The sequence below is a fragment of the Geotrypetes seraphini genome, chromosome 14 (genome assembly GCF_902459505.1).
Source record: "Geotrypetes seraphini chromosome 14, aGeoSer1.1, whole genome shotgun sequence".
NCBI lineage: Eukaryota > Metazoa > Chordata > Amphibia > Gymnophiona > Dermophiidae > Geotrypetes > Geotrypetes seraphini.
In genome coordinates, this window is record NC_047097.1 from 73859344 (window position 1) to 73884231 (window position 24888).

Sequence of the window (24888 nt, forward strand, 5' to 3'; positions counted from 1 at the left end):
GCCAAACATAGGGAGCTTACATGTACTAACAGCATAATCAAATAAACCCTGTCATATAGAACCAAACAACATGACTGAAAGTAGAAAGAACCGTATGGTCTACCTTACTCTCCCATTATTGGTTTTAAGCAGCTAAAATGTAATGCATGACCATCTTGACTTTTTACAGGGTCTCCAAACCTATCTCCCAGTCCTGTGTCACCAGCACAGAGCAGTTTAGGTAAGTGTTTCATTCTACTAATGACTGACCTGATTTAGACTTATGGAAATACTGTATCTGTTTCTCCTGTCTTTTGTATGCTATCTTTTGGAGAAAGATGTTGAAATAGTGTGCATAGTGTTTAAAGGATGATTTTAACTCCTATGCTTTTTTCACATCTTACTTTCCTAGTTCTGTAAATCTGGGAAAAGTTTATATGCAGTCAGTATTTTAAATACACCTCATTCTGTAGTGCAGGGGTGCTCAATATGTCGATCGTGATTGACCGGTAGATTGGGAAGGCAACGCGAGTCTTTGGGAGAGTCTTTGGACGTCGTGTACCTGGACTTCAGTAAAGCTTTTGACAGTGTCCCACACCGCAGGCTGCTAAGCAAGATGGAATCGATGGGGTTAGGAGAGACACTAACTGCATGGGTCAATGATTGGCTGAGTGGCAGACTTCAGAGGGTGGTGGTTAATGGTACCCTCTCTAAAACATTGGAGGTGACCAGTGGAGTGCCGCAGGGCTCGGTCCTGGGTCCACTCCTTTTCAACATTTTCATAGGGGATCTGACTCAAGGGCTTCAAGGTAAAATAACACTATTCGCCAATGACGCCAAACTATGTAATATAGTAAGTGAATGCAGTTTACAGAATTATATGGCACAGGACCTGCTTACATTGGAAAGTTGGTCCTCAACCTGGCAGCTAGGCTTCAATGCTAAGAAATGTAAGGTCATGCACCTCGGAAGCGGAAATCCATGCAGGACGTATTTCTTGAACAGAGAAACTTTAACTAGGACTTCAGCAGAACGAGATTTAGGAGTAATCATCAGTGCAGACTTGAAAACTGCCAATCAAGTGGAGAAGGCTTCATCTAAGGCAAGGCAGATATTGGGTTGTATCAATAGAAGTTTCGTCAGCCGAAAGCCTGAAGTCATAATGCCGTTGTACAGAGCCATGGTGAGACCTCATCTGGAGTACTGTGTGCAATTCTGGAGGCCACATTACAGTAAAGATGTGCGCAGAATTGAATCGGTTCAGCGGAAGGCCACCAGGATGATCTCTGGGCTCAAGGGTCTCTCGTATGAAGAGAGACTGAACAAATTGCAGCTCTACACTCTCGAGGAACGTAGGGAGAGGGGAGACATGATCGAAATATTTAAGTACCTCACGGGACGTGTCGAAGTGGAAGATGATATTTTCTTTCTCAAGGGACCCTCGGCCACAAGAGGGCACCCGCTCAAACTCAGGGGTGGAAAATTTCATGGTGACACCAGAAAGTATTTCTTCACAGAGAGAGTGGTTGATCATTGGAACAAGCTTCCAGTGCAGGTGATCGAGGCAGACAGACTTTAAGAATAAATGGGATACCCATGTGGGATCCCTACGAGGGTCAAGATAAGGAAATTGGGTCATTAGGGCATAGACAGGGGGTGGGTAAGCAGAGTGGGCAGACTTGAGCTGTAGTCCTTTTCTGCCGTCATCTTCTGTGTTTCTAGGACTCGTGTTTCCATCCCGATCTACTGGGCCAATCAGCCTTCCTCTCCCTGACGTCCCCCACCGCCGCCCCAAGCTCTCCATGCAGAAGCGTTGCACTGACCAGCATTCCGCTCCTCAATGTCAATTCTGATGTCGGAGAGGAAGTTCTGGGCCAGCAACTTCCTCTCCAACGTTAGAATTGACGTTGGGGAGCGGAATGCTGGTCAGTGCAATGTTTCTGCATGGAGAGCTTGGGGTGGCTGTGGCTTGGGGGCCTGTTCCCCAATGGTGGCGGTGGCAAACCTAGTGGCTTGGGGGTGGGCAGGGAGAAAGTAAGAAAGGGAGAAAGAAAGAGGGCTTGGAGAAAGAGAGAAAGGAAGGAGAAAGAGAGAAAGGCAGGGAGGCAGAAAAAAAAAGTTGGGGGAGAGAATGAGGTCTGGAGGAGAGGCTGAAAGGAGGGAAGAAATATTGGAAGCTCAGTCAGAAGAAGAAAGTGACTCATGAAATCACCAGACAACAAAGGTAGGAAAAATGATTTTACCGTATTTTTCGCTCCATAAGACGTATCTGACCATAAGACGCACCCTAAATTTAGAGGAGGAAAACAAGAAAAAACCCATTCTGAACCAAATTCTCCCTGCCAGGCTCTGTACCTGTCCCCCCCTTCTGGTGGTCTAGTGGTAGGCAGGGACAGGGCAGGCAGGCCTAGTGACAGGCAGGGCCGCCCCCCTGAGGCAAGCAAGCAGGCAGGCAAGGCCCCCCAAAGTGCTTAATCTTTCTTCTCTTCTTCACTATCCATTTCCTCCCCTTCCATTAAGTATCACATCTCTATATCTTTATTCCTCCCCTTTCCAGCATTATTCCTTGTCACTGTCCCTATGCTCCCTCCTCCTTCAGCATTTCTTTGCTCTGTCTCTTTCCCTCCCCTGATTGCCCGGGTTCTTATGCTGGATTGTCATTTCCTTCCTCCTGTACTCTTCATCTCCACCCCAAGACAGACAGACAGGCAAGGCACCCCCACCACCACCGAGGCAAGCAGGCAGGCAGGCACATCCCCCTCATACCCCCTCCGACCTCTCCCCCCCTTGTACCTTTAGTTCTTCCGATGCAGCTTGATGGGCCCGTTCCTCCATGTCCCGCCCGAACGCGAACGGAGTCCAAGGAGCGGCGGTGGAGACAACTGAGGCCTGGATGTGCCGCCCAGCACTGCCATGGGGATAGGGAGGGAGGAGAGCGGGAGGCCAGAACCAGCCGCCGCTGCTACTATTGCCGCAGCTGCTCGCTTTCTTCAGGGGAGTGTGTGGGAAGCAGGACTCGCTGTCTCCAGTTGCCTCTCTAGTTGCCTCTCCAGTGGCTGAGTGGCGCACAAGGCTGCCTGCCTGGTCCCATACCACTTCCCGTGAGAATGGAAGTGGCGCGGGACTAGGCTGTCAGCCTTGTGCACCACTCTGCAGCTACAGAAGGGAAGAGGAGGTAGCCACGTCAGTCGACCAGGCAGGCAGCCTTGTGCGCCACTCTGCCACTGGTGAGGCAGCCGCGTCCAGCGAGAGAGGGCACCAAAATTAAAATAAAGTAACCGGGGTGAGGGGGGGGTTTGGGTATTCGCTCCATAGGACGCACCCTTTTTTCTACCCACTTTTTTGGGTGGAAAAAGTGCATCTTATGGAGCGAAAAATATAATATTTTCAATTTAGTGACCAAAATGTGTCCTTTTTGAGAATTTATATCTGCTGTCTATATTTTGCACTATGGCCCCCTTTTACTAAACCGCAATAGCGGTTTTTAGCGCAGGGAGCCTATGAGGGTCGAGGGCAGTGCAGGGCATTCAGCGCAGCTCCCTGCGCTAAAAACTGCTATTGTGGTTTATTAAAAAGGGAGGGGGTATATTTGTCTATTTTTGTATGGTTGTTACTGAGGTGACAGTGTATAGAGTCATCTGCCTTAACCTCTTTGAAAACCCGCAGAATATAAATGATAATTAACATTTTCTCTGCATACAGTGTGCTTTGTGTTTTTTTAAATTTTATTGTTGGTAGATCATTTTGACTTGGATACTCAAAAGCACTTTGAGATTCAAGAAGTTATTGCTTCTTTATCTGAACTTTGTTTACAACTTCTCCAGTCATCTTATGATGCCTTCAAGTTATCTGCTAGAGCAGCTGCTTTTTCAGTGGCTATGTGTCATCTTGCCTGGCTTCGTACCATAGACATGGACCCTAACCTTCAGGACCGCCTAGCCAATATTCCTTGTGAGGGCAATGACCTCTTTGATGAATCTATCGAGGCAGCCACCAAGAAATTGTCTGACCATGAAAAGTCCTTTGCTTCTATTGTCAGACCTAAGCCAAAGTCAACTCCTGCTAAACCTGCACACCCTCCTCCTATTTATCAGCGGCGGTTTGCTCCGAGGTGGGGCTCCTTATACTCATCTCCTCTAAGAAGCAGCAGCCTCAAAAACAGCAGCATAAACCTCAACCTTCTGCTGCACCTAAGCCTACTCAGCCTTTTTGACTGCTTAGAACAGAGCATAACCTCCATCGTTCTGCCTCTGCCTTCTTTTTCCCCATAGGAGGTCGTCTCCATCTTTTTTACCACCGATGGATGACAATTACGTCAGACCTCTGGGTACTAACCATCATCAAGGAAGGATACTCTCTTCATTTCAATCAGGTTCCTCCGGACCTTCCACCAAGAGAGTATCCTTCCAGTCCATTCCAGACCGCCCTTCTTCTTCAGGAAGCTCAAGCTCTGCTTTGCCTCCATGCTATCGAGCCAGTTCCTTTGGAACAACAGAACAAGGGGTTTTACTCCCATTACTTCTTTGTTCCGAAGAAGATGGGCGATCTGCGACCCATTCTGGATCTCAGGGCTCTCAACCACTTTCTAGTCAAAGAAAAGTTTTGCATGTTGTCCCTGGCATCCCTTTATCCCCTTCTCGAGCAGAACGACTGGTTATGCTCTCTGGATCTCAAGGAGGCCTACACTCATATTCCCATACATCCAGCCTCCCGTCAATATCTCAGATTTCGGGTGGCGAATCTGTATTATCTATACAGAATGCTGCCCTTTGGCCTAGCTTCATCTCCCAGAGTGTTCACCAAGTGCCTAGTAGTGGTGGCAGCAGCAGCTCTACGGAACCATGGTCTTCAGGTATTTCTCTTCAACATATTCATTAGGGATTTGACTTAAGGGCTTCAAGGTAAGGTAACCTTATTCGCTGATGATGCCAAACTATGCAATATCGTAAAAGGCTACAATCTACAGGATACTATGGAACAGGACCTCCGTACTTTAGAAAGTTGGTCCTCTATCTGGCAGCTGGGCTTCAACGCCAAGAAATGTAAGGTCATGCATCTCGGAAATGGAAATCCATGCAGAAATTACACCTTGAATGGAGAAACTTTGACCAAGACTATGGCAGAACGAGACTTGGGAGTGTTCATCAGTGCAGACATGAAGACTGCCAATCAAGTGGAGAAGGCTTCATCTAAAGCACGGCAGATGATGGGTTGTATCAAGAGAAGTTTCGTCAACAGGAAGCCTGAGGTCATGATGGCATTGTACAGAGCCATGGTGAGACCTCATCTAGAATACTGTGTGCAATTCTGGAGGCCACATTACCGTAAAGATGTGCTCAGAATTGAGTCGGTTCAGCGGATGGCCACCAGGATGGTCTTGGGGCTAAAAGGTCTCTCGTACGAAGAAAGACTGAACAAATTGCAGCTCTATACTCTCGAGGAGCGTAGGGAGAGGGGAGACATGATTGAGACATTTAAGTATATCATGGGACGGGTCAAGGTGGAAGATGATATCTTTCTTCTCAAAGGACCCTCGAACACAAGAGGACATCCGCTCAAACTCAGGAGAGGGAAGTTTTGTGGAGACGTCAGGAAGTACTTCTTCACGGAACGAGTGATAGAGCATTGGAACAAGCTTCCAGTACAGGTGATCGAGGCCCGCAGTATCCCAGACTTCAAGAATAAATGGGATACCTATGTGGGATCACTGCGAGGGTCATACCAATGAATAGGGTCGCTAGGATATTGACTTAATAGAGCAGGTCAGTAGAGTTAGGGGGCCAGTAGACTTATAAGGGTGGGTCAATGGTGTGGGCAGACTTGATGGGCTGTAGCCCTTATCTGCAGTCATCTTTCTATGTTTCTACCTCGACGACTGGCTCATCAAAGATTCAACATCTCAAGGGATTATTCTAGCGACCCAACGGACTACCTGGTTCCTCCAAAGTTTGGGATTCAAAATTAACTTGCTTTTTCAAACATCCCCACATCAGAAGGTCCTCACGACAGACTCTTCGACCTACGCTTGGGACGCTCATCTCGATGGTCTCTGTACTCAAGGCCTCTGGACTCGTACGGATCGTCAGTGTCACATCAATCTGTTGGAACTCAGAGCGATCTTCAAAGCTCTCCATGCTTTTCAACATCTACAAAACGACCAAGTAGTCCTCATTCGAATGGACAACCAAGTCACCATGTATTATGTCAACAAACAGGGAGGGACGGGATCTGCCTTCCTTTGTCAGGAAGCTGTGAAGGTTTGGGAATGGGCAATCCACCACAACACCTTCCTCAAAGCTGTCTACATTCAAGGGGTGGAAAATTGCTTAGCCTCGACCTCGACCACAACTTCCATTCCTGTTAAGACCTCGACTTCGGTCTTGAAGGCCTCGACGGTGCCTCCAGTGAAAATGTCCTTGCTGGGTAAGTCTCCTGTCTCTCTTTCAGGTGCTTTGCCTAAGAAGCCACCAGACTCTTCTTTGAGACCTCCTCCTAAGCGTGCCTCCAAGAGTAGGGAATACTCATCTTTGAGGTCGCCCTCTTTGGAGCGCACTGCGGCACCTAGAAAATCGGATCCCCCTGTCTCGGTGCCTGTGTTCGAGGACATGTTGAAAACCATCTTAACCTCACAGATTTCCTCGATAGTGGCTCAACTTCTTCCGTCCTCGACCCTGCCTCCTAGGGATCAGCCTGAGCATCAATCTGATCTTCCAGTGGTGTTCCCTCGAGGAAGGTCTCGTAAGCCGAAGCAAGTGACTCTTTAGCAGAGCCTCCATCGAAGTCTTTTCTGTCTCGCCCGAAGCATCGCTCGAGGCACTCGAGACATTTTTCTTCGAAGCTTTGTGCAGAGTCATCTGTGTCCCAGTCTCCTTCTATACCTAAAGTTGTTTCAGACTTTCATCTCAATTAATCTATTGTTCTGCCAGTATTTTTTCCAAAGCCTCATTCTCATCCTGGAGAAGTGGCGCTTTATACTTTGGACTGCAAACGTGCCTTGGCTTTCTACCTACAACGCACTCAACCTCATAGAACAACTTCTCAACTTTTCGTCTCCTTTGATCCCCTCCCCTTCACATATATCCCCTCTACTATCAAGAAAACTGAATAAGCCAAATTATTACAGAATGCTACACAAATATCATGTAACAGAATACCACAGTAACACATGACAGGAATGATGTTAGGGGAGTGGAACTAGGCAACTGCCCCCTGGTCAGAGAGAGAGCCCTAAGCCAGCTGGAAGCTAAAGAAGCACTGCCTGGGCTTTGCACACCCCAGTTATGTCTAGCAAGATATATTTCAAATCTGATATATTTGAATCACAAGATAGAAATAAAATTATTTTTTTCTACCTTTTGTCGTCTCTGGTTTCTGCTTTCATTGCCTTTTCACTCTCTTCCATCCAGCGTCTGCCCTAAGAACATAAGAATTGCCACTGCTGAGTCAGACTAGTGGTCCATTTTGCCCAGCAGTCCGCTCACGTGGGGGCCCCCTGGTCTAAGACCAGCACCCTAACTGAGACTAGCCCTACCAGTGCATGTTCTTGTTCAGCAGGAACTTGTCTAACTTTGTCTTGAATCCTTGGAGGGTGTTTTCCCTTATAACAGCCTCTGGAAGAGCGTTCCAGCTTTCTACCACTCTCTGGGTGAAGAAGAACTTCCTTACGTTTGTACGAAATCTATCCCCTTTCAACTTTAGAGAGTGCCCTCTCATTCTCCCTACCTTGGAGAGGGTGAATAGTGTCTTTCTCTACTAAGTCTATTCCCTTCAGTATCTTGAATGTTTCGATCATGTCCCCTCTTAATCTCCTCTGTTCGAGGGAGAAGAGGCCCAGTTTCTCTAATCTTTCGCTGTACGGCAGCTCCTCCAACCCCTTATCCATCTTAGTCGCTCTTCTCTGGACCCTTTCGAGTAGTACCGTGTCCTTCATGCACGGTGACCAGTGCTGGACGCAGTACTCCAGGTGAGGCGTACCATGGCCCGGAACAGCAGCATGATAACCTTCTCTGTCTCTTCAGTCCAGCATCTGCCCCTTCCATTCACTGTCTGTCTTTCCCTGCCATCTATCCTCCTGCCCCCCCCCTCCCCCATTTGGTCTGGCATCCATCATCTTCCTTCTGTTCCCCTCATGGTCTGGAATCTCTGTCCTTCCCTCCCCCTGTGGTTTTTAGCATCTCTCTCTTCTCATTTCCACTCAGATCCGATATCGTTCTCTGTTCTCTCTTCCCTTTTCTTCTCTGGTCTTCCTTCTCTATTTTCTGCCTCCATCTAAATTAAATTTTTTCTTACTATTTAGTCCCCTTTCCCTCACCCCGCCATTATTTTACTATTTTCTTCCCCCTTTATCTCCTCCTTCCATCCAGTATGTGTTCTTTCCCCACTTCCATTCAGCATCTGCTCTCCCCTCTCAACTGACATTCATCTGCCTTCTGCTCTCCCTTCTTCTCACTTCCATCATCTGTCCCCTTCTCTCTCTCATCTCCTCCATTCCATCATCTGCCCCTTCTCTCTCTCACCCCCCCAACTTCCATCATCTGCCCCCCTTCCCCTCACCTTTGTGGGTCACTTTCTTTCCCCTGAGGGTGGCTCATGTCAGAGGGGAAGCTTTGGCAGAACAGAACCGCTTGCAAGGAACAGTGGAACTTACTTGATGTCCATGCTGGGGCTCGTTGCCGTTTGAAGAAAAAAAAAAAAAAGGTGGAAAAAAGGGACCTGCAAAGGTGAGAGGAAGGGAAACCTCCAGGACAGCTGCCCTTTGCCCTCCTTCAGCGGCCCAAGAGTCTTTAGGCAAGCGGCAGCTCTGTGTGCTTTTAACTTCGGCACAGAGCTGCCCCTAAGCAGTAGTTTAGCATGGTTTCATGAGGCAGCCTCGGGGTCTTTGCTAGGCCGGCCCACATCGCATCATCGAAGCAGGCTGACCTAGCAAAGGCCCCGAGGCTGCCTCATGAAACCGCGCTGAACTACTGCTTAGGGGCAGCTCTTTGCCGAAGTTAAAAGCACACAGAACTGCTGCTGCTGGTCTGGAGGTGCGGAGACAAGGCAGGAAGCATATGCGGCAGGAGTCCCGGCACAGCGACGGCAACAAGAAGTTGCAAGTCAGCTGACACCAGCACCTTTCGTTGCGGGGGGACCCGAATCCTTTGCGGACCGGCAAGATTTTTTTGTGGACCAGCACCGGTCGAAGAACTGTGCCCTAGAGGGAAGGAGGGAAAGGGGAGATATGATTCAAACGTTCAAATACTTGAAGGGTATTAACGTAGAACAAAATCTTTTCCAGAGAAAGGAAAATGGTAAAACCAGAGGACATAATTTGAGGTTGAGGGGTGGTAGAATCAAGAGCAATGTTAGGAAATTCTACTTTACGGAGAGGGTGGTGGATGCCTGGAATGTGCTCCCGAGAGAGGTGGTGGAGAGGAAAATGGTGACTGAGTTCAAAGAAGCGTGGGATGAACACAGAGGATCTAGAATCAGAAAATAATATTAAATGTTGAACTAAGGCCAGTACTGGGCAGGTTTGCCTGGGCTGTGTATGTATATGATCGTTTGGTGGAGGATGGGCTGACGAGGGCTTCAATGGCTGGGAGGGTGTAGATGGGCTGGAGTAGGTTTTAACAGAGATTTCAGCAGTTGGAACCCAAGCACAGTACTGGGTAGAGTTTTGGATTCTTGTCCAGAAATAGCTAAGAAGAAAAAATTTAAATTGAATCAGGTTGGGCAGACTGGATGGACAATTCGGGTCTTTATCTGCCATCATCTACTATGTTACTATGTTCCTATTTTCCATTTAGGTCTTCTAAAGCTGTTACCATCTGTTTCTTTTGTTTTCTCAAAGATCTGCAGCCTGTTACTTACTGTGAACCTGCTTTCTGGTGTTCTATTTCATACTATGAACTAAACCAGCGGGTAGGAGAGATATTCCATGCCTCTCAGCCTTCTATGACAGTGGATGGCTTCACCGATCCTTCTAACTCAGAGCGCTTTTGTTTGGGCTTACTGTCCAATGTGAATCGGAACGCAGCTGTGGAGCTGACAAGACGGCATATTGGTAAGACTGGCATCAGGAGTTTAATCCTGATCAGATTTAAGATTAATATACTAATAAGATAATTAGTCAAATTTTAGATACTTCTTGTGTGGTGTATTACATCTAGTAGTAGTTTGCCTTAGACCCTTATGCAGTGCTGCTGTTCAGAACTGGGTTCCAAGAGTGGGAAAGTGGCCTTGTTATATATGAGCAAACACAAGATGTGCTGTTTTTATTGATTGGTATATAGAAGAAGGAATCTCCTGAGTCCCTGGCTATTCACTCCTTTTGCATTGCTGCTGGGGAAGAATCCTCCCCAAGGGACTAGGAGCATTTCCACTGGTATAGGGGTTGGTTTTGCTTAGATGGTTTACTTGAGCTTGTGTCTTATACTTCTTAGGAAGAGGAGTAAGGCTGTACTACATAGGTGGGGAGGTGTTTGCCGAGTGCCTGAGTGACAGTGCCATTTTTGTCCAGTCTCCTAACTGCAACCAGCGCTATGGCTGGCACCCAGCAACAGTCTGCAAGATTCCACCAGGTAATCAAGCAATTTTTCCTTTGGAAGAAAATAATTTTAAATTTACTTTGTGCCAATTGTTCACTCTCAACTTACTGCCCTTTTGCCAATTGTATGCCTGGGGCAATTCTGAGCAACTGCACAGTGCAGAATTTGTGCAGAATTTCCAACGCAGCAACATCTCTAATCATTCTCTCCTTTCCTCTACCCTGCTGATCTTGGACAGCAAGAGGAGAAAGTTGAATTGTTGTACTTCAGGTCACTTCCTCACAGTTCAAATTTATTTAATATGAGTATATTGTAAACTGTAACAATTTCCAGTGCAATAGGTGTGTCATTCTGCACAAGCAGGTTATATCCCCATGGCCGCGAGCTATCTGTAGAAGGTATCCACTCTGGATTTTTTTCTGTCTCTCTCTTACTTCTGCTGCCACCTACTGTTTTTCCCTTCTGCATGCGAGCTGGAAGCAGTGTTTCTGTTCTGCTCTCCCTTTTTCTTTATTTTACTCTGTGGTTTTCAGTTCGTATTCAGTGTTCATCCCAGGACAACCAGGCAGCATATTCTTACTTGTGGGTGACGTTATCCACAGAGCCCCAGTACGGACAGCTTTAAAAGAACTTGAGAAAGTTCACGAACTGCCCGCACTGTGCATGCGTGAGTGCCTTCTCACCCAATGCCGCTCGTGGCTCCTCAGTTCTTAGTTTTCCACAGAGCTAAGAAGTCGTTTTTTTCAACGTTGTTCAATTTTTGCCTTTGCCTTCCAGCTCGCGTATATTTTTGTTGTATTTTTTATTCGTATTCTAGATACATGTTTTATTTGTGTTAAAAAAAAAGAAAAAAAAGGAAACAGTATTGGATATTTTTTCCTCGCGGGCTTCGCCCGTCAAGGCCTCATTGTTTTCCTCAGTCATTGAATTCAATTTGGCTGAGGTAGTTTTTCCATCGATGTCCCGGCCGCTGACTGGTTTTAAAAAGTGTTGCAGGTGCCAACGGCAAATTTCCATCACTGACCCACATAGTTGATGCTTACAGTGCCTTGGCCCAGAACACCGTGTCAAATCCTGCATGCGGTGTTCTACCCTGCAAAAACGTACAAAAGAGTAGAAAACTCCAACAAGAGAAGTTGTTCGGCACCAGTATGGACACTGAGACGACATCGCAACCTTCAACATCGAAAGCATCGACATCGGGAGACATACCTCCATCGAGTAAGCCAGTTAAAAAGCCACCAGCTTCCCAACAGCACTCGCAGGTCACCATTGCATCGAGTCCCTTTATGCCGACCAAGCAATGACTGCCCTTATGTCTGGCCTCTCCTACATCGAGATGTGCATCCTTTTCACAGTCACCCTCACGGAGACCAGACAAGGCACTGATGGTAGCGGCAGAACGCTAAACGGTACCGGTGCTCTCATACTGTGAGACGCTTGAAGTGCTTTTCCAAGTATATAACATATTCAAGCTTTTTTCTCCGACACTAACGCCATCAGTATTAGTCCAGCCAGAGCATAAGGCCACCAGGTCCTGCGGTACTGATACTGGATCTCTGGTACCACACTGATGTTCCACACAGAAAAACAGCGCATCTCTTCGCAGATCTCATTCTCCATCATGGTGTCGATCCAGTTTTTCAAAATGACAGCGTTCTTCATCCTCTCAACGATCCAAGTCTTCTCAGCATCATTCATCTTCAGCTACTTTGAAGCGTAAACTGCTTTCCTTCTCGCTCTTTCAAGCGTAAGAGGAAGTCATGTCATACATTGTCATCTTCATGGAACCGACACTGGTCTCGACGCCATTGGTCCTAACATACTCCTTCACCAAAAGACTTTTTTGACTCGGACTTACAGTCTGACTCAGTGGATGATGTCCCTGAGACTACTAAAGAGGCTTTTGATACTGCTTCTGAGAAGTCTCCTCCCAGAGTTAAGTTTCCAACTGAAAGACTTTCTTTCACAAAATTCATTCGGCAATTGGGCAAAGAGCTTCTGGTCAAATTAGAAGCCAATTCTGCTCAAAGTGCTGAATATTTAGAGGCATTGGACTATAATGAGCCTCCTAAGGAACTTCTGCGACTAATATTAAATGGTATTTTCAAAGAGACTCTTCATAAAAATTGGGAGACCCCCTTACCATTACTGTAGCTCCCAGAAAATTGGACTCTTTATACAAAATTATCTCTTCTCCTGGTTTTGACAAACCATAACTTCAGCATCAGTCCCTGGTGATAGAGTCGCCTTTGAAAAAATCTACTCTGTTCAGGGTTTATGCCTCAGTGCTCCCGGGACTTGAAGGGCACACTATGGACAAGTTTGGCTATCACTTATAGCAAAACTCCATGTTGGCTAATAGAGTCCTAAACTACAATGTCTATATTTCTTGCTATGTCAAACATTTAGTTAAGAAATTGTCCTCTTTTGATAGGTACATTCCTTCACAGCAATTACAGGATTTTCGTCACATCTCTCGCACTCTTGCCCTGGCTAGAAGGTATATGGCAAGATTGACTTATGATGCCTTTGAATTGTCTTCCAGAGCCTCAGATATGTCAGTGGCAATGAGACATCTAGCATGGCTCAGAGTCTGATATGGATGTCAACCTCCAGGATAGATTGGCTAACATTCCATGCTTGGGTGATGAGCTATTTGGTGATTCTATTGAAAATGCTACCAAAAAGCTCACCGACCATGAGAAACATTGGGATGCTTTGGTAAAATCCAAGCCTAAGCCTTCAACTTCCAAGCCTTTCAAGTCTTTCTCTTCCTATCAGAGGCTTTTTTTCTTCCAAACCTGCTGCTCTTACTAGACCACAGCAAAAGAAACAGAAACAACAGCGTCCTCAAAAAACTCAGTGCTTCTCGAGAGCATAGCCGCTGTTCCTTTATCCCAGCCTCTCCCTCAACCCATTGGAGGATGGCTTCATCTTTATTATCCTCGCTGGGAGCTGACCTTTGGGTGCTAACAGTTATTTTTGAGGGATACTTTCTTCACTTTATCGACATTCCTCCATATCATCCTCCAAGAGAGTCTTCTTTTCACCCTAAGCAGATGTCCCTTCTTCTTCTTCTTTGGGAGATAGAATCCCTTCTTCTTCTCAATGCCATTGAGAAGGTTCCTCTAGGACAGAGGAACTGGGGTTTTTACTCCTAGTATTTTCTTGTTCTGAAGAAGACGGGAGGTCTTTGTCCAATCTTGGACCTCAGGGGTCTCGAAAAGTTTCTAGTGAAGGAAAAGTTTCAGATGTTATCCCTGGCAACTTTATATCCCCTCTTAGATCGCAATGACTGGCTATGCTCTCTGGATCTGAAAGAAGCCTACATTCACATTCCAGTGCATCCAGCCTCCAAGTGATTCCTCCGTTTCCAGGTGGCTCATCACCAATACAAAGTTCTACCCTTTGGTCTTGCATCCTCTCCCAGAGTATTCACCAAGTGCCTGGTGGTAGTGGCAGCAGCACTACGGTCTCACGGCCTTCAAGTCTTTCCTTACCTGGACGACTGGCTGATCAAGGACCCTACCTCGCAAGGGGTGACAGTAGGGATTTGCATGACAATTCTCTTCCTTCAGCAGCTGGGTTTTGAAATCAATTTTCCCAAATCCCAACTTCAGCCATCTCAAACTCTACAATTCATAGGTGCTCTGCTCGATACCATTCATCTCAGGGTGTTTTTACCACAGCAAATACAAGATAATTTGATTCAGCTTTGCACTCAGACTTATCATCTGCTATCAATCTCAGCCAGACAAATGATGGTACTCCTGGGTCACATGGCTTCTGAAATATCTATGTAACGTAACCTGAAATTTTTCCAATGTAATGTAATCTGAATCCTCAATTTGTAACCTGTAACAGCAATTTTCCAATGTAATGCAACCTCCTGGAAATGTCCAGCTCTCTTCCAATATAATCCGCTTTGAACCGCAAGGTACAAGCGGAATAGAAATCATTAATGTAATGTAATGTAATTTGCGAAACGTCATCTCAGGATACCTCAAAGGACTCTTGCATCTTAGTGGCCTCAAGTGCTTGACCCACTCTCCCAACACATTACAGTCACTCCTTCACTTCAACAGTCGCTGCAGTGGTCGATAAACTCTTCCAATCTGTCCAGAGGATTTTTGTTCCACACCCCTCCTCATCAGAAAGTTCTGACCATGGACTCGTCCACTTACGCTTGGGAAGCTTATCTGGACGGTCTTCGTATGCAAGGTCGCTGGTCTTCCCAGGACCGCCTTTGTCATATAAATCTGTTGGAATTCATAGAGAACTACAATGCTCTCAGAGCTTTTCAGCACATTGTGACCAACACCATCCTTCTTATCCGCACAGACAATCATGTCGCAGAGCACGGGGTCCCTCAGTCTTTGTCAGGAGGCCCAGAAGATTTGGACCTGGGCCATTGCTCACAATACATTCCTGAAAGCAATATATATTCAACGGGAACAGAACCCTCTTTCAGACAGTCTCAGCAGGTTTCTTTAACCACATGAGTGGTCATTCAATTCTGCAGCCCTGCATCGCATCTTCTCTCAGTTGGGTCACCTCAGATAGACCTGTTTGTGTCTTTCCCCCCCCCCCACACACACAACCACAAGCTGCCCCAGTTTTGCTCCCAGAAGTACTCTCCTCACCATCTGAAAGCAGATGCTTTTCTACTGGATTGGACTCACAAATTTCTCTATGCTTTTCCTCCAATGCCTCTCATTCTCCCTTCATCCCGTTTTTCAGTTAAGCTAGGGAGTCCCACATGTGAGAATATGAAGCCTGCTTTTCCTAGGATAAAGCATAGTTACTTACTGTAACAGGTGTTATCCGGGGACAGCAGGCAGATATTCTCACATACCCTACCACCTCCCCTGGTTGGCTTGTTAACTTTCTTATAGAACTGAGGTACCGCGAGCCAAAGTCAAGCGGGAAGGCACTCGTACATGCGCAATGCGGACACTTGCAAAGCTTCTTCAAAGCTTAATGTGACACTACACTTTTCACTGTGTGTACCAGGCTCCGTAGATGACATCACCCAGATGTGAGAATCCCCGGATAACACCCGTTATGGTAAATAACTCTGCTTTATCTGCCATCATTTACTATGTTACTTCCTCAGGTACTAAGGTGCCTTCAAAACCTACTGCAGCCCCTCCTGATCTGTTTTCCCAAATGCAGGACACAGACTGTAGAAGTCCGTGGGGCATCCCCTTCACTTTCCCACTGCTGGAGCTGCTGTCAAAGCTAACTTCAGCCCATCCGGATCTGTCTTGCGATATACAGGACACAGACCGTAGAAGTCTGACATAGGACTCCCAGATCATTTCAATTCACACTAGTTATAAAATGATTACTCATAACCTAAAAGAATCCAATTTCTTTATAGAATAGCGCTTAGAGCCTATTTCCATGCCAAACTTTGGGCATGAGGATTTACAGAAGCTGAAAGTTAGGGGTTGATTCCCATTATTCAGTAATACTGTGCGCATCTTCACTGAACGCCCCTCCTGTGGCCACGCCCACTTTGAGTTGCACGCATTTATGCATGGGTCTTTCTAGAATAGCATGTAACAAGATGCATGCGCAAATCCAAAATGTGGCCAATTAACGCCAATAATTGTTAGGCTCATTTGCCAATTTAGTTGTATGTGCAATGCATCGCAGTTTTGTGTAGAAAATTGTGCATCATTTCTAGAATCTGTGGATAAGCTTTTAATGCACTTTAGTAAATGAGCCCCATAATATTAATGATTTTCCTGAAATGATCTTACTGTCAATATGTTTTCTTTTTTTGTTCATAGGATGTAATTTGAAGATTTTTAACAACCAGGAGTTTGCTGCTCTTTTGGCACAATCTGTGAATCAAGGCTTTGAAGCAGTATATCAGCTGACCCGCATGTGCACGATCCGAATGAGCTTTGTCAAAGGCTGGGGTGCTGAATACAGGTCAGTGCGTAGGTCTTCCATTTATTTTATCAAATAGCAAATTTGTGCTTTTTATCTAGAGAATTAGCATTTTATAGCTCAAGAAATGAGGCTCTGTGTGCTTACTGAAGTGGTTTATTAACACAGTATTGTACAATGCTAATTACTTTAATTTTTTTTTTCCATTCAGTTTTTCTTTGGTTCCACTTTTACAGATCTATCTAACCTAAAAAAAAAAATTTTTTTAGGATATCTTAATGCTTGTTTTATAGGGTCTAGATAGTACAGCGCTGCGTATGTCTGGTATCAGTAGTAGTAGTTTAAGATGTATTATTTAAAAAATTACTTTCTGTCAGACCTTTATGAGCATACACATTCTCTGGCCAGCTGTTTGTCTTTGTTACCTCCTTTATTAGGCACTGAAAGCAGGTGGTCCCTGAAGACTCTAGCTTAGACTTGTTTATCAGAGCAGATAAAGGCAGAAAAGTATGATTCTTGTTGGTGATGGAAGAGAGTTGAAGAAGTTTTAAGCATATTGTATAAGGTGAAGTATATTGGGTAACTTATAGCCTGAGGGAGCTTTAAATCTGACCCATGGTGACAATTTGAGTCTTTTGCCTGCAGAGATGCAAAGTGTCACTCATAAGGAGAGTGTCTACTACTGCCTATCACTTATATAGTACTGAATGGCATATGCAGCACTGTTCATTTTGACATTTATAGAAAGTCCCTGCTCAAAAGAGCTTACAATCTGACTTGGACAGACAGACACGACATATAGGGTTGGGGATGCAGAACCCAGGATGAAAGGAGTTAGGAGTTGAAAGCACTCTCAAAGAAGTGGGCTTTTAACTGGGCCTTGAACACTGCCAGAGACAGACCCGCCATAGGGATTTGGGCAGCTTGTTCCAAGCATATGATGCAGCAAGGCAGAGAGGATGGAGTCTGCAGTTGGCAGTTGTAGAGAAGGGCACAGATAGGAGGGACTTACCAGCTGAGCAGAGCTCACAGGGGGATCATAGGGGGAGATAAGTGAAAAGAGATAGTAAGGGGCAGCTGAGTGAGTGCATTTGTAGGTCACTAAGAGGAGTTTGAATTGTAGTCTGAGATGGATGGGAAGCCAATGAAGTGACTTTAGAAGAGGGGTAACATAAGTTTAGCGGCTTTCCTGGATATGAGTCGTGCAGCTGAATTCTGAATGGATTGGAGGGGAGCAAGATGGCTAAGCAGAAGGTCTGAGAGTTGTTAGTTGCAGTAATCTAAGCGCGAGATGATGAGGGCATGGATAAGTGGTAGTGTGCTCTGAGAGCAAAGGTAAGATTTTGGTAATATTATAGAGGAAGAAGCGGCAGGTTTTAGTGATACGTTGAATCTGGGTGGTGAAGGAGAGAGAGGAGTCAAAGATGACCCCAAGATTACAAGCTGACAAAACACAAAGGATGAGAGTGTTGTCCACAGAGACTGAGAACGAGGGAAGTGGAGAGGTGAGTTTAGGCGGAAAGATGAGCATCTCTGTTTTAGCCATATTCAGTTATAGATGGCAGCGAGACATCTAGGCGGCAATGTCGGACAGGCAGGCTGAAAGTCTGGTCTGGGTTTCAGTAGAGATATTTGGCGCAGAGAGGTAGATCTGGGAGTCATCAGCATAGAGGTGATACTGGAAGCCGTGGAAGGAGATTAATGCTCCAAGTGAGCAAGTGTAGATTGAGAAAAGGAGTGGTCCCAGGACATACCCTTGAGGTACACCAGTCAATAGCAGGAAGGCTTTGAAGGAGGAATCACCATTGCATACACTGAAGATGTGATGGGAGAGAGAAGAAGAAAACCAGGAGAGGGCAGAACCCTGGAATCCCAACAAGGACAGTGCATCAAGGAGTAGGTGATGATCAACAGTATCAAAGGCAGCAGACAGATCGAGAAGGATGAGGATAGAGTAGAGGCCTTTGGATCTGGCCAAGAACAGGTCATTGGAAACTTTAGTAAGGACAGTTTCCATGGAATGCAGCAGGCGAAAGCCTGACTGAAGCCGATCCAGAATAGTATGGGATGAGTGGAAGTCCAGGCAATGGCAGTGAACAGCACATTCAAGTAACTTGGATAAGAAGGGGAGGAGGGAGATGGGGCGATATTTGGAGAGACACGTGGGGTCCAGTGAGGGTTTATTGAGGAGGGGTGTGATAACGGCATGTCTGAAGGCATCAAGGACAGTTGCAGTGGAGAGCGATTTACAGTTCTCTTGTTTCCTCTCTCATTGTAGGAAATTCTCTCCATCTCTCCTGGGTTGATTTTCTCACATCTGGATATATCTATATCCTCTGCCCACAAAATGGAATTGTTCCCTTTTTGAAATAAATTCTCAAAACAGATGTGAGGTCTTGCTCAAAATCAAAGTATCTCGCTCTTTAACCCCTGTAAGGGAATCTTCAAGAATCACTGTTAAATCTTGCAAATTTTTTCAACAGACCCATTCTGGTTTAAAGTTACTTCCTCTGTCCTATACTTTTTATCTTTAATAAATGGCAAATAATACGCTTTATTTATAGGTGGAATACTTTCTTGAGGAAAATTCAAAATCTCTAATAGAAATTTCTTAAATACTTCAATTGGGGACATAGCCATAATTTGGGGGCAATTTAACACCCTAAGATTTAAATGCTTGATAACATTCTCTATTTGTTCAATCTTCCTTGAAACAAAGTTCTGATCTTTAATAACTGCTGAAATTGATTCTTTCAATATCACAGTTTCTGATTGAATCTTACAATCTTGCTGCACTTTTTCAATGTTTAAGGAGAAAGCATCAACTTTAGCCACAAATACCTCCAGATTATATTTCAAAATGGAATTTACTATTACCCTCCCAACATGGTTCAGAAATGAACACAGTACAGAAATATGCTTAATTGATCTGACATCGAGAGTTAAATCAGTATTAAGCACAAGTAAACAAGTGTTACTTCTACAGTTCAAAGTCTCAGCAGCATTTGACATGAGCAACCACACTTTGCTGCTAAATAGATTACCTGAAATAGGAATCTGAGGAATGATATTACGTGGGGTGCTGTAAAGTTCTCAGCCCAACCAAGAAGGGAATGACATGGAGCCATGAAACTTACAAGTTATTCCACATATTCATCCCTAAGTTCAACACACTTGGCACATCGTGTGTGAAGTTTCTGTAACCCTTCCAAAAAATACTCTGATGTCTGATCACTGAAATAATGCTTTGCTGCTGCAATCACCTCTGAATCACTCAAAAATTGTCACCTTTTCAAACTCTTTTTAAGGTTTGGAAATAGAAAATAGTCAGATGGAGCAAGATCTTTTGAGTTTGGTGGATGGTCTATGCACTGAAACCCCAACTGTGTCAAAACATCCATCGTTTTGTCAGCCTTGTGAGCAGGTGCATTGTCTTGCAAAAAGGGAACTCCTTTCCGCAATTCCCCTCTTCTTTTTTCTTTCAGTGCCTCCTTTAATTGGAACAGGAAATTACAGTAGTATTCTGCATTAACTGTTTGGCCCCTTCCTGATCCTAAAGACCTTTCCTGCTGACTTTTGGGTCTTGAAATTCCTTGGCCATGGAGAACCTGAGTGCTGCCATTGCATGGTCTGTTGTTTTTTCTCGGGATCATAGTTGTGTAACCATGTTTCATCAACAATAACTAGTTGTTCCAAACAGTTGGCATCCAGCTCGCTGAAAATGCTACAAAATCAATTTGGAAGTGTCAAGATCAATGTCGTTTATCATCAGCATTCAAACATTTGGACACCCACTTGGTTGACAGCTTCTTCATATCCAGCTGTTCTTGGATTTTACACCCAACACGTTCCCTGGATGTCTGTAGTATCTCAGCAATTATTTTAGCTGATATTTGCCAATCTGCCAAAATCAGGTCATGGACATAGTCAACTGTTTCAGGAGTTGACATTTGAGGCTTCCCAGACCTTGCTGCATCTTCGGTCTCAAAATCTCCATACTGAAAGTTTGTAGATGATGGGCATTTGACACTCAATGTTTGCATCATACATTAATGGATTTCCTTTGGAGTTTTCTTCTGCAGGAATAGGAACTTCTGCAGGAGTAGTTCTACATTTGAAAATTCCAAAGTTTTTGTTGACATGGTTCAATCAGTGATTTGAAACAATGTCAAAACATATCATTATGATTCTGCAAATTGGCAGATTGCAAAATAAAATAACACTCTTTTCAGCTTCAGTGGCAAAATAATGCTCAGAATTTAGGAAGTTGGTTGGGCTGAGAACTTTTCAGCACCCCTCTCGTAAAATGATTCCTGATGAAAAGATGCTACTTAATGTTTAAAAAATTGAGCCTTCTTTGACTACTGGTCTCCACCTTGCGTAGTACTGCAGGATCTCCCATATTATATAACATCTTCATGACCACATTGAACTCAAGCCTCAGACCAAGGGAATGGCTCTTCTTATATGCAGATGATGTATTTCTACTAATCCCTTGAATTAGCTGTTAATACACAGGTCTAACTTCACTCTTGCTATACCTTGGTACTGGTTGTTGAGAGAGTCAATATTTGGTGTTATCTGTTTGGCTATCTTTGTACGGATTACATTGAATGACCCCAAAAGCAGATAGATACACTGAAACACGGACCGTGTCAGGTGCTTCAGTAAATGGAAGTTTGATTGCTCAGAACTTGAAGGCCCCTTGTGCTTCTTGGTTGTTTGGTACTTTGACTCCCTCTCTATTTTGACTTTCTTCCCAAGCCACACAAATGGAAGCTTACAAAACAGATTTTAGACTTCCTGAAGATGCTGATCCCTATGGCTTGGCACTATCTCCAGGTATTAAGATCCATGAAAGCATCCATAGAAGTAATCCCCTGGGAAAATGCTCATATGCGTCCTCTCCAGGACTCGATGGTCCCCACAGACAGACTTGCTCCAAAAGCCACTAGCCTGGATGGTGGAAGCGAGGCGGATCTTATGTTGGTAGCTCTGACCGGAGTCATTGGAGAAAGGCATCCCACAGCACATTTTGTCTTGGGTGATTTGGACCATAGATGCCAGCCTCTATGGCTGGAGAGGGGAATATTACCTTGGTCGCCCAGTTAAGGGCCGATGAACACCATTGTAAAGGAAATGGTCCATAAACCGACTGGAGCTGCGAGCCATCTAGCTTACTCTTTTAACACTGGGAAAATCCCTGGAAGGTAAAGCAAGCATTAATCTTTTTCTCACTGGGGCTGCTTTGGAATCAGGCAGTTTGGGGAGAGATCAGCAAGAAGCTAGAGCCTCACAAGTTATTTTTCTAGCTTCGTTGTTTCTCCAGATGTTGAGAGGCCATTTTGTTTTTAAATCTTTTGCTCTATATGGGCCAGACCTTTTGAGCATTGGCTCAAAGCCAGGGCTCATAATGAAATCCAGATGCCTGGATTTAGACATGTCATTAGAGCCCCAGTTGTTAGTGAAAACCATAATCTAACATTTAATTGAGTGAAGCGGCTGTTGCTTTCCAGAGCTACACAATACTTTGTACAATTATAATTTGAGTCTGGGGGAGGGAACAATCAGGGGTTCTGCTAGCTTTAGTGGCAGTCTTATGTTTTTTAGCAAGTTAATGTTTGAATTTGACTAGGAGATAATTTAACTTTGGCCCCAACACCTGGTGAAGGTTGGGATGGGGATAGGAATGGAGATTGTTAGAATTGTATTGTTATGTTATTTGTACTTTGTATTGTAATCTAATATAACAAAATCCTTACCCACGCATGCATAGTTGAAACAGCGTGATCCCTGCCGCAGTGGTTTGTGCCTCCGTGGCCATGTTCCATTTGCGGTACTTGTGCAGCGGTGGAGCCTGTGGCGGTTTGGTTTACGGCACATAAAAGGAACCTGCAGCGCTGATTTTCCCCATTGCCGATGTCACTTCCAGTCTAGGGCAGGGAGGGAGGCTTCAACTTGCTGCTCCTGCTTGCTTTGGGCCTTCCTCGCTGCCGGGTCCTGCCTTCGCGTAAAAAGAAAGTGGGTGGGAACCGGCAGCGATGAAGGACCGAAGCAAGCAGGAGCAGTAAGTTGTGAATGCTGCACTGCCGATGGCTGTGTGAAACCCGGAAGGAGGGGGAGGGGGTTGAGAAACGCTACTGATGGTTGTGTGAGACTGCGGAGGGGGGGGGGGAAATGCTGCCGACACCTGTGTGAGACTGCAGGAGGTATGCTGTGGCAGCAACCTTTTGGGGAGACAGAGGAAAAGAGAGAACGAAAACCAGGGAAGAGGAGGGAGGGCTACTGCAGGAGAGGGGGAGCAGGGAAGAGGTGCTGCTGGACAGGGGGGAAGTAAAAGGAAGGGAGAAGGGGTGCTTTTGGACAGGGGGGAGGTAAAAGGAAGGGAGAAGGGCTACTGCTGGACAGGGGGAGCAGGAAAGGGGTGCTACTGGATAGGGGGGAGGTAAAAGAAAGGGAGAAGAGCTACTGCAGGACAGGGGGAGCAGGCAAGGCACAGGGAAGGATGGGAGGGAAATGATGGTGCACATGGAAGTAGGGGGGAGAGGGAAAGAGGGCCAGGAAGCAAACTTGCTATACTTTGGGGGTGGTGTGTGCTGGGGGGCAGGCAGCAATATTGGTTTGCTCTGGGGGTAAGACAGAAGGGGGCCACAGAGAGAGACAGGCAGGCAGGGGGCCATGGAGAGAGACAGAAAGACAGGCAGGCAGCACACGACAATGTAAGACAGATGCACACAGAAAGACAGCGGGCAGGGAGAGAGACAGAAAGCAAGAAAGACAGTCGGGACCAGGGAGAGAGACAAACAAACAGAAAGAATGACAGATAGACAGTGGCCAAGGAGAAAGAGACAAAGAAATAAAACCAGACAGCCAGCGGCCAAGGAGAGAGAGAAAAAAAGTCAGACAGACAGCTCACACAGTAAGTTTTCATTAAATTTTGTGATCTGTTAAGTCTACACATCTATTCTAGCACCCATTAATCTAACGGGCTTAAACACTATTATTATAATATTTAGCTATGTTATTAACTACCCTGAGTTCTTTCTTGGAGTATGACAATTAATTGATTTTTAAAAATCACAATTTTTTAAACCAGGTATTGGTGTCTTCAGTGAAATAAAAATCTAAGAATTGAAGAATAATTTTAGAGTCTCACTGGCTGATGGCCACCATTTTGGAACTGCCTACATCCTCTGGTGGCAAGAGCTATTAGTGACTAGGTGTTGGGCACTGATGTGTTAAAAATTACATTGTATTGCTCTAAATTTTTTTGTTCCAAGGAAGAATTCTAAAATATTCTAAGGGGCTAAAAACATATCTGAAGGTAATTTTTATACCTAAAGTGCCATTTTATATATAGTCAAAAATGATTTTTAGACTCTAGTGTTTTAATGGAAAAGAACAGTAGTTTACCAACATAAAACAGACATGCTAAAGCACTGAACTAAATCTGATGAGCTTTGGAAACCCTCTCAACAGGCACCCACAGCAGTTAGACATTACTGTGCAAGCAGCACTGTGTGACGGGCTCTCAAGGGCCCTGTTTTATTCACTTCTGTATAGCTCATTACATAGTGACCCAAACATCTAAGAATGCTTTTATTTCTTTTTACTAATGTTAGTTTGCTTAACCTTACCTCACAAATGTAGAGCTGGATAAGTGATCAAAGAAAGTTTTTTCTCTTTCCAACCCAACAGCAATTGGAAAAAAATTGCACAATAGCTGTCAAGAATATCTGACTGGAGGAAAGAAACTCTCTGAAAATTGAATAGAATTGGATGAAACTTACCATGTGGAATAAATGAAAAAAGAACTAAATAGATTTATTTCTATGGGAGGAATTCCAACACACCTACGCCAGATGCTACTTAGTGCATATGTTTTATTGTCATTTATGTAAATTATGTCATCTCTGTTCTGTCTGGATTATTATGGATGTATTTTGTAACCCGTTCTGGGCTCCTTTGGGAAGACGGGCTAAAAAATTGAATAAATAAATTCTGTAGCACAGGAATTTACATACAGTGAAACTTAGGGCTCCTTTTACTAAGGTGCGCTAGTGTTTTTAGCGCACCAATTGTAGTGCACGCTAAAACTGCTAGCGCACCTTAGTAAAAGGAGCCCTTAGTATTCTCCCAAAACAAGCAGACATAATATTTTCCCATGTGGGGTGACATCATCCACCTAACTTGGTATGAACACTACCAATTTAAGTATTACTTTAAATTTTTTGGGCAGTGCCCATACTGCATGCGGACCATCAGTTCTTCATTTTCCATGGAGCTGAGAAGTTCTTTCTTCAGCCTGTTAAGCTTTTAACCTATATTTTGTGCTTTCCCATACATATTTTTCATTATTTTTCTCATAGTTTGTTTTTTATATTGTGCTCACATATTTTACCTGACTTTGGTTCATTTCCAAAGCCAACAAAATAAGGAGATAACTCTCATAGGATGCACCAAACACAACGTTAAT

At 44.8% G+C, this 24888-nt stretch overlaps 1 protein-coding gene across 2 annotated transcripts in view; it reads left to right on the top strand.

The window, feature by feature from the left end:
* Positions 1-24888, top strand: part of SMAD3 (SMAD family member 3) — a 115276-nt gene that overhangs the window by 74780 nt on the left and 15608 nt on the right. Inside the window, exons 5-9 of one of the 2 annotated variants that reach the window (XM_033920991.1) lie at positions 170-220; positions 9812-10024; positions 10404-10541; positions 16310-16454; positions 24111-24426. In XM_033920991.1, coding sequence (XP_033776882.1) covers positions 170-220; positions 9812-10024; positions 10404-10541; positions 16310-16454; positions 24111-24135 — 572 coding nt within the window. In that variant the 3' untranslated portion in view covers positions 24136-24426. Of the gene's footprint in view, positions 1-169; positions 221-9811; positions 10025-10403; positions 10542-16309; positions 16455-24110; positions 24427-24888 lie in introns of those variants that run through there. The other variant, XM_033920990.1, reaches the window with a different exon arrangement.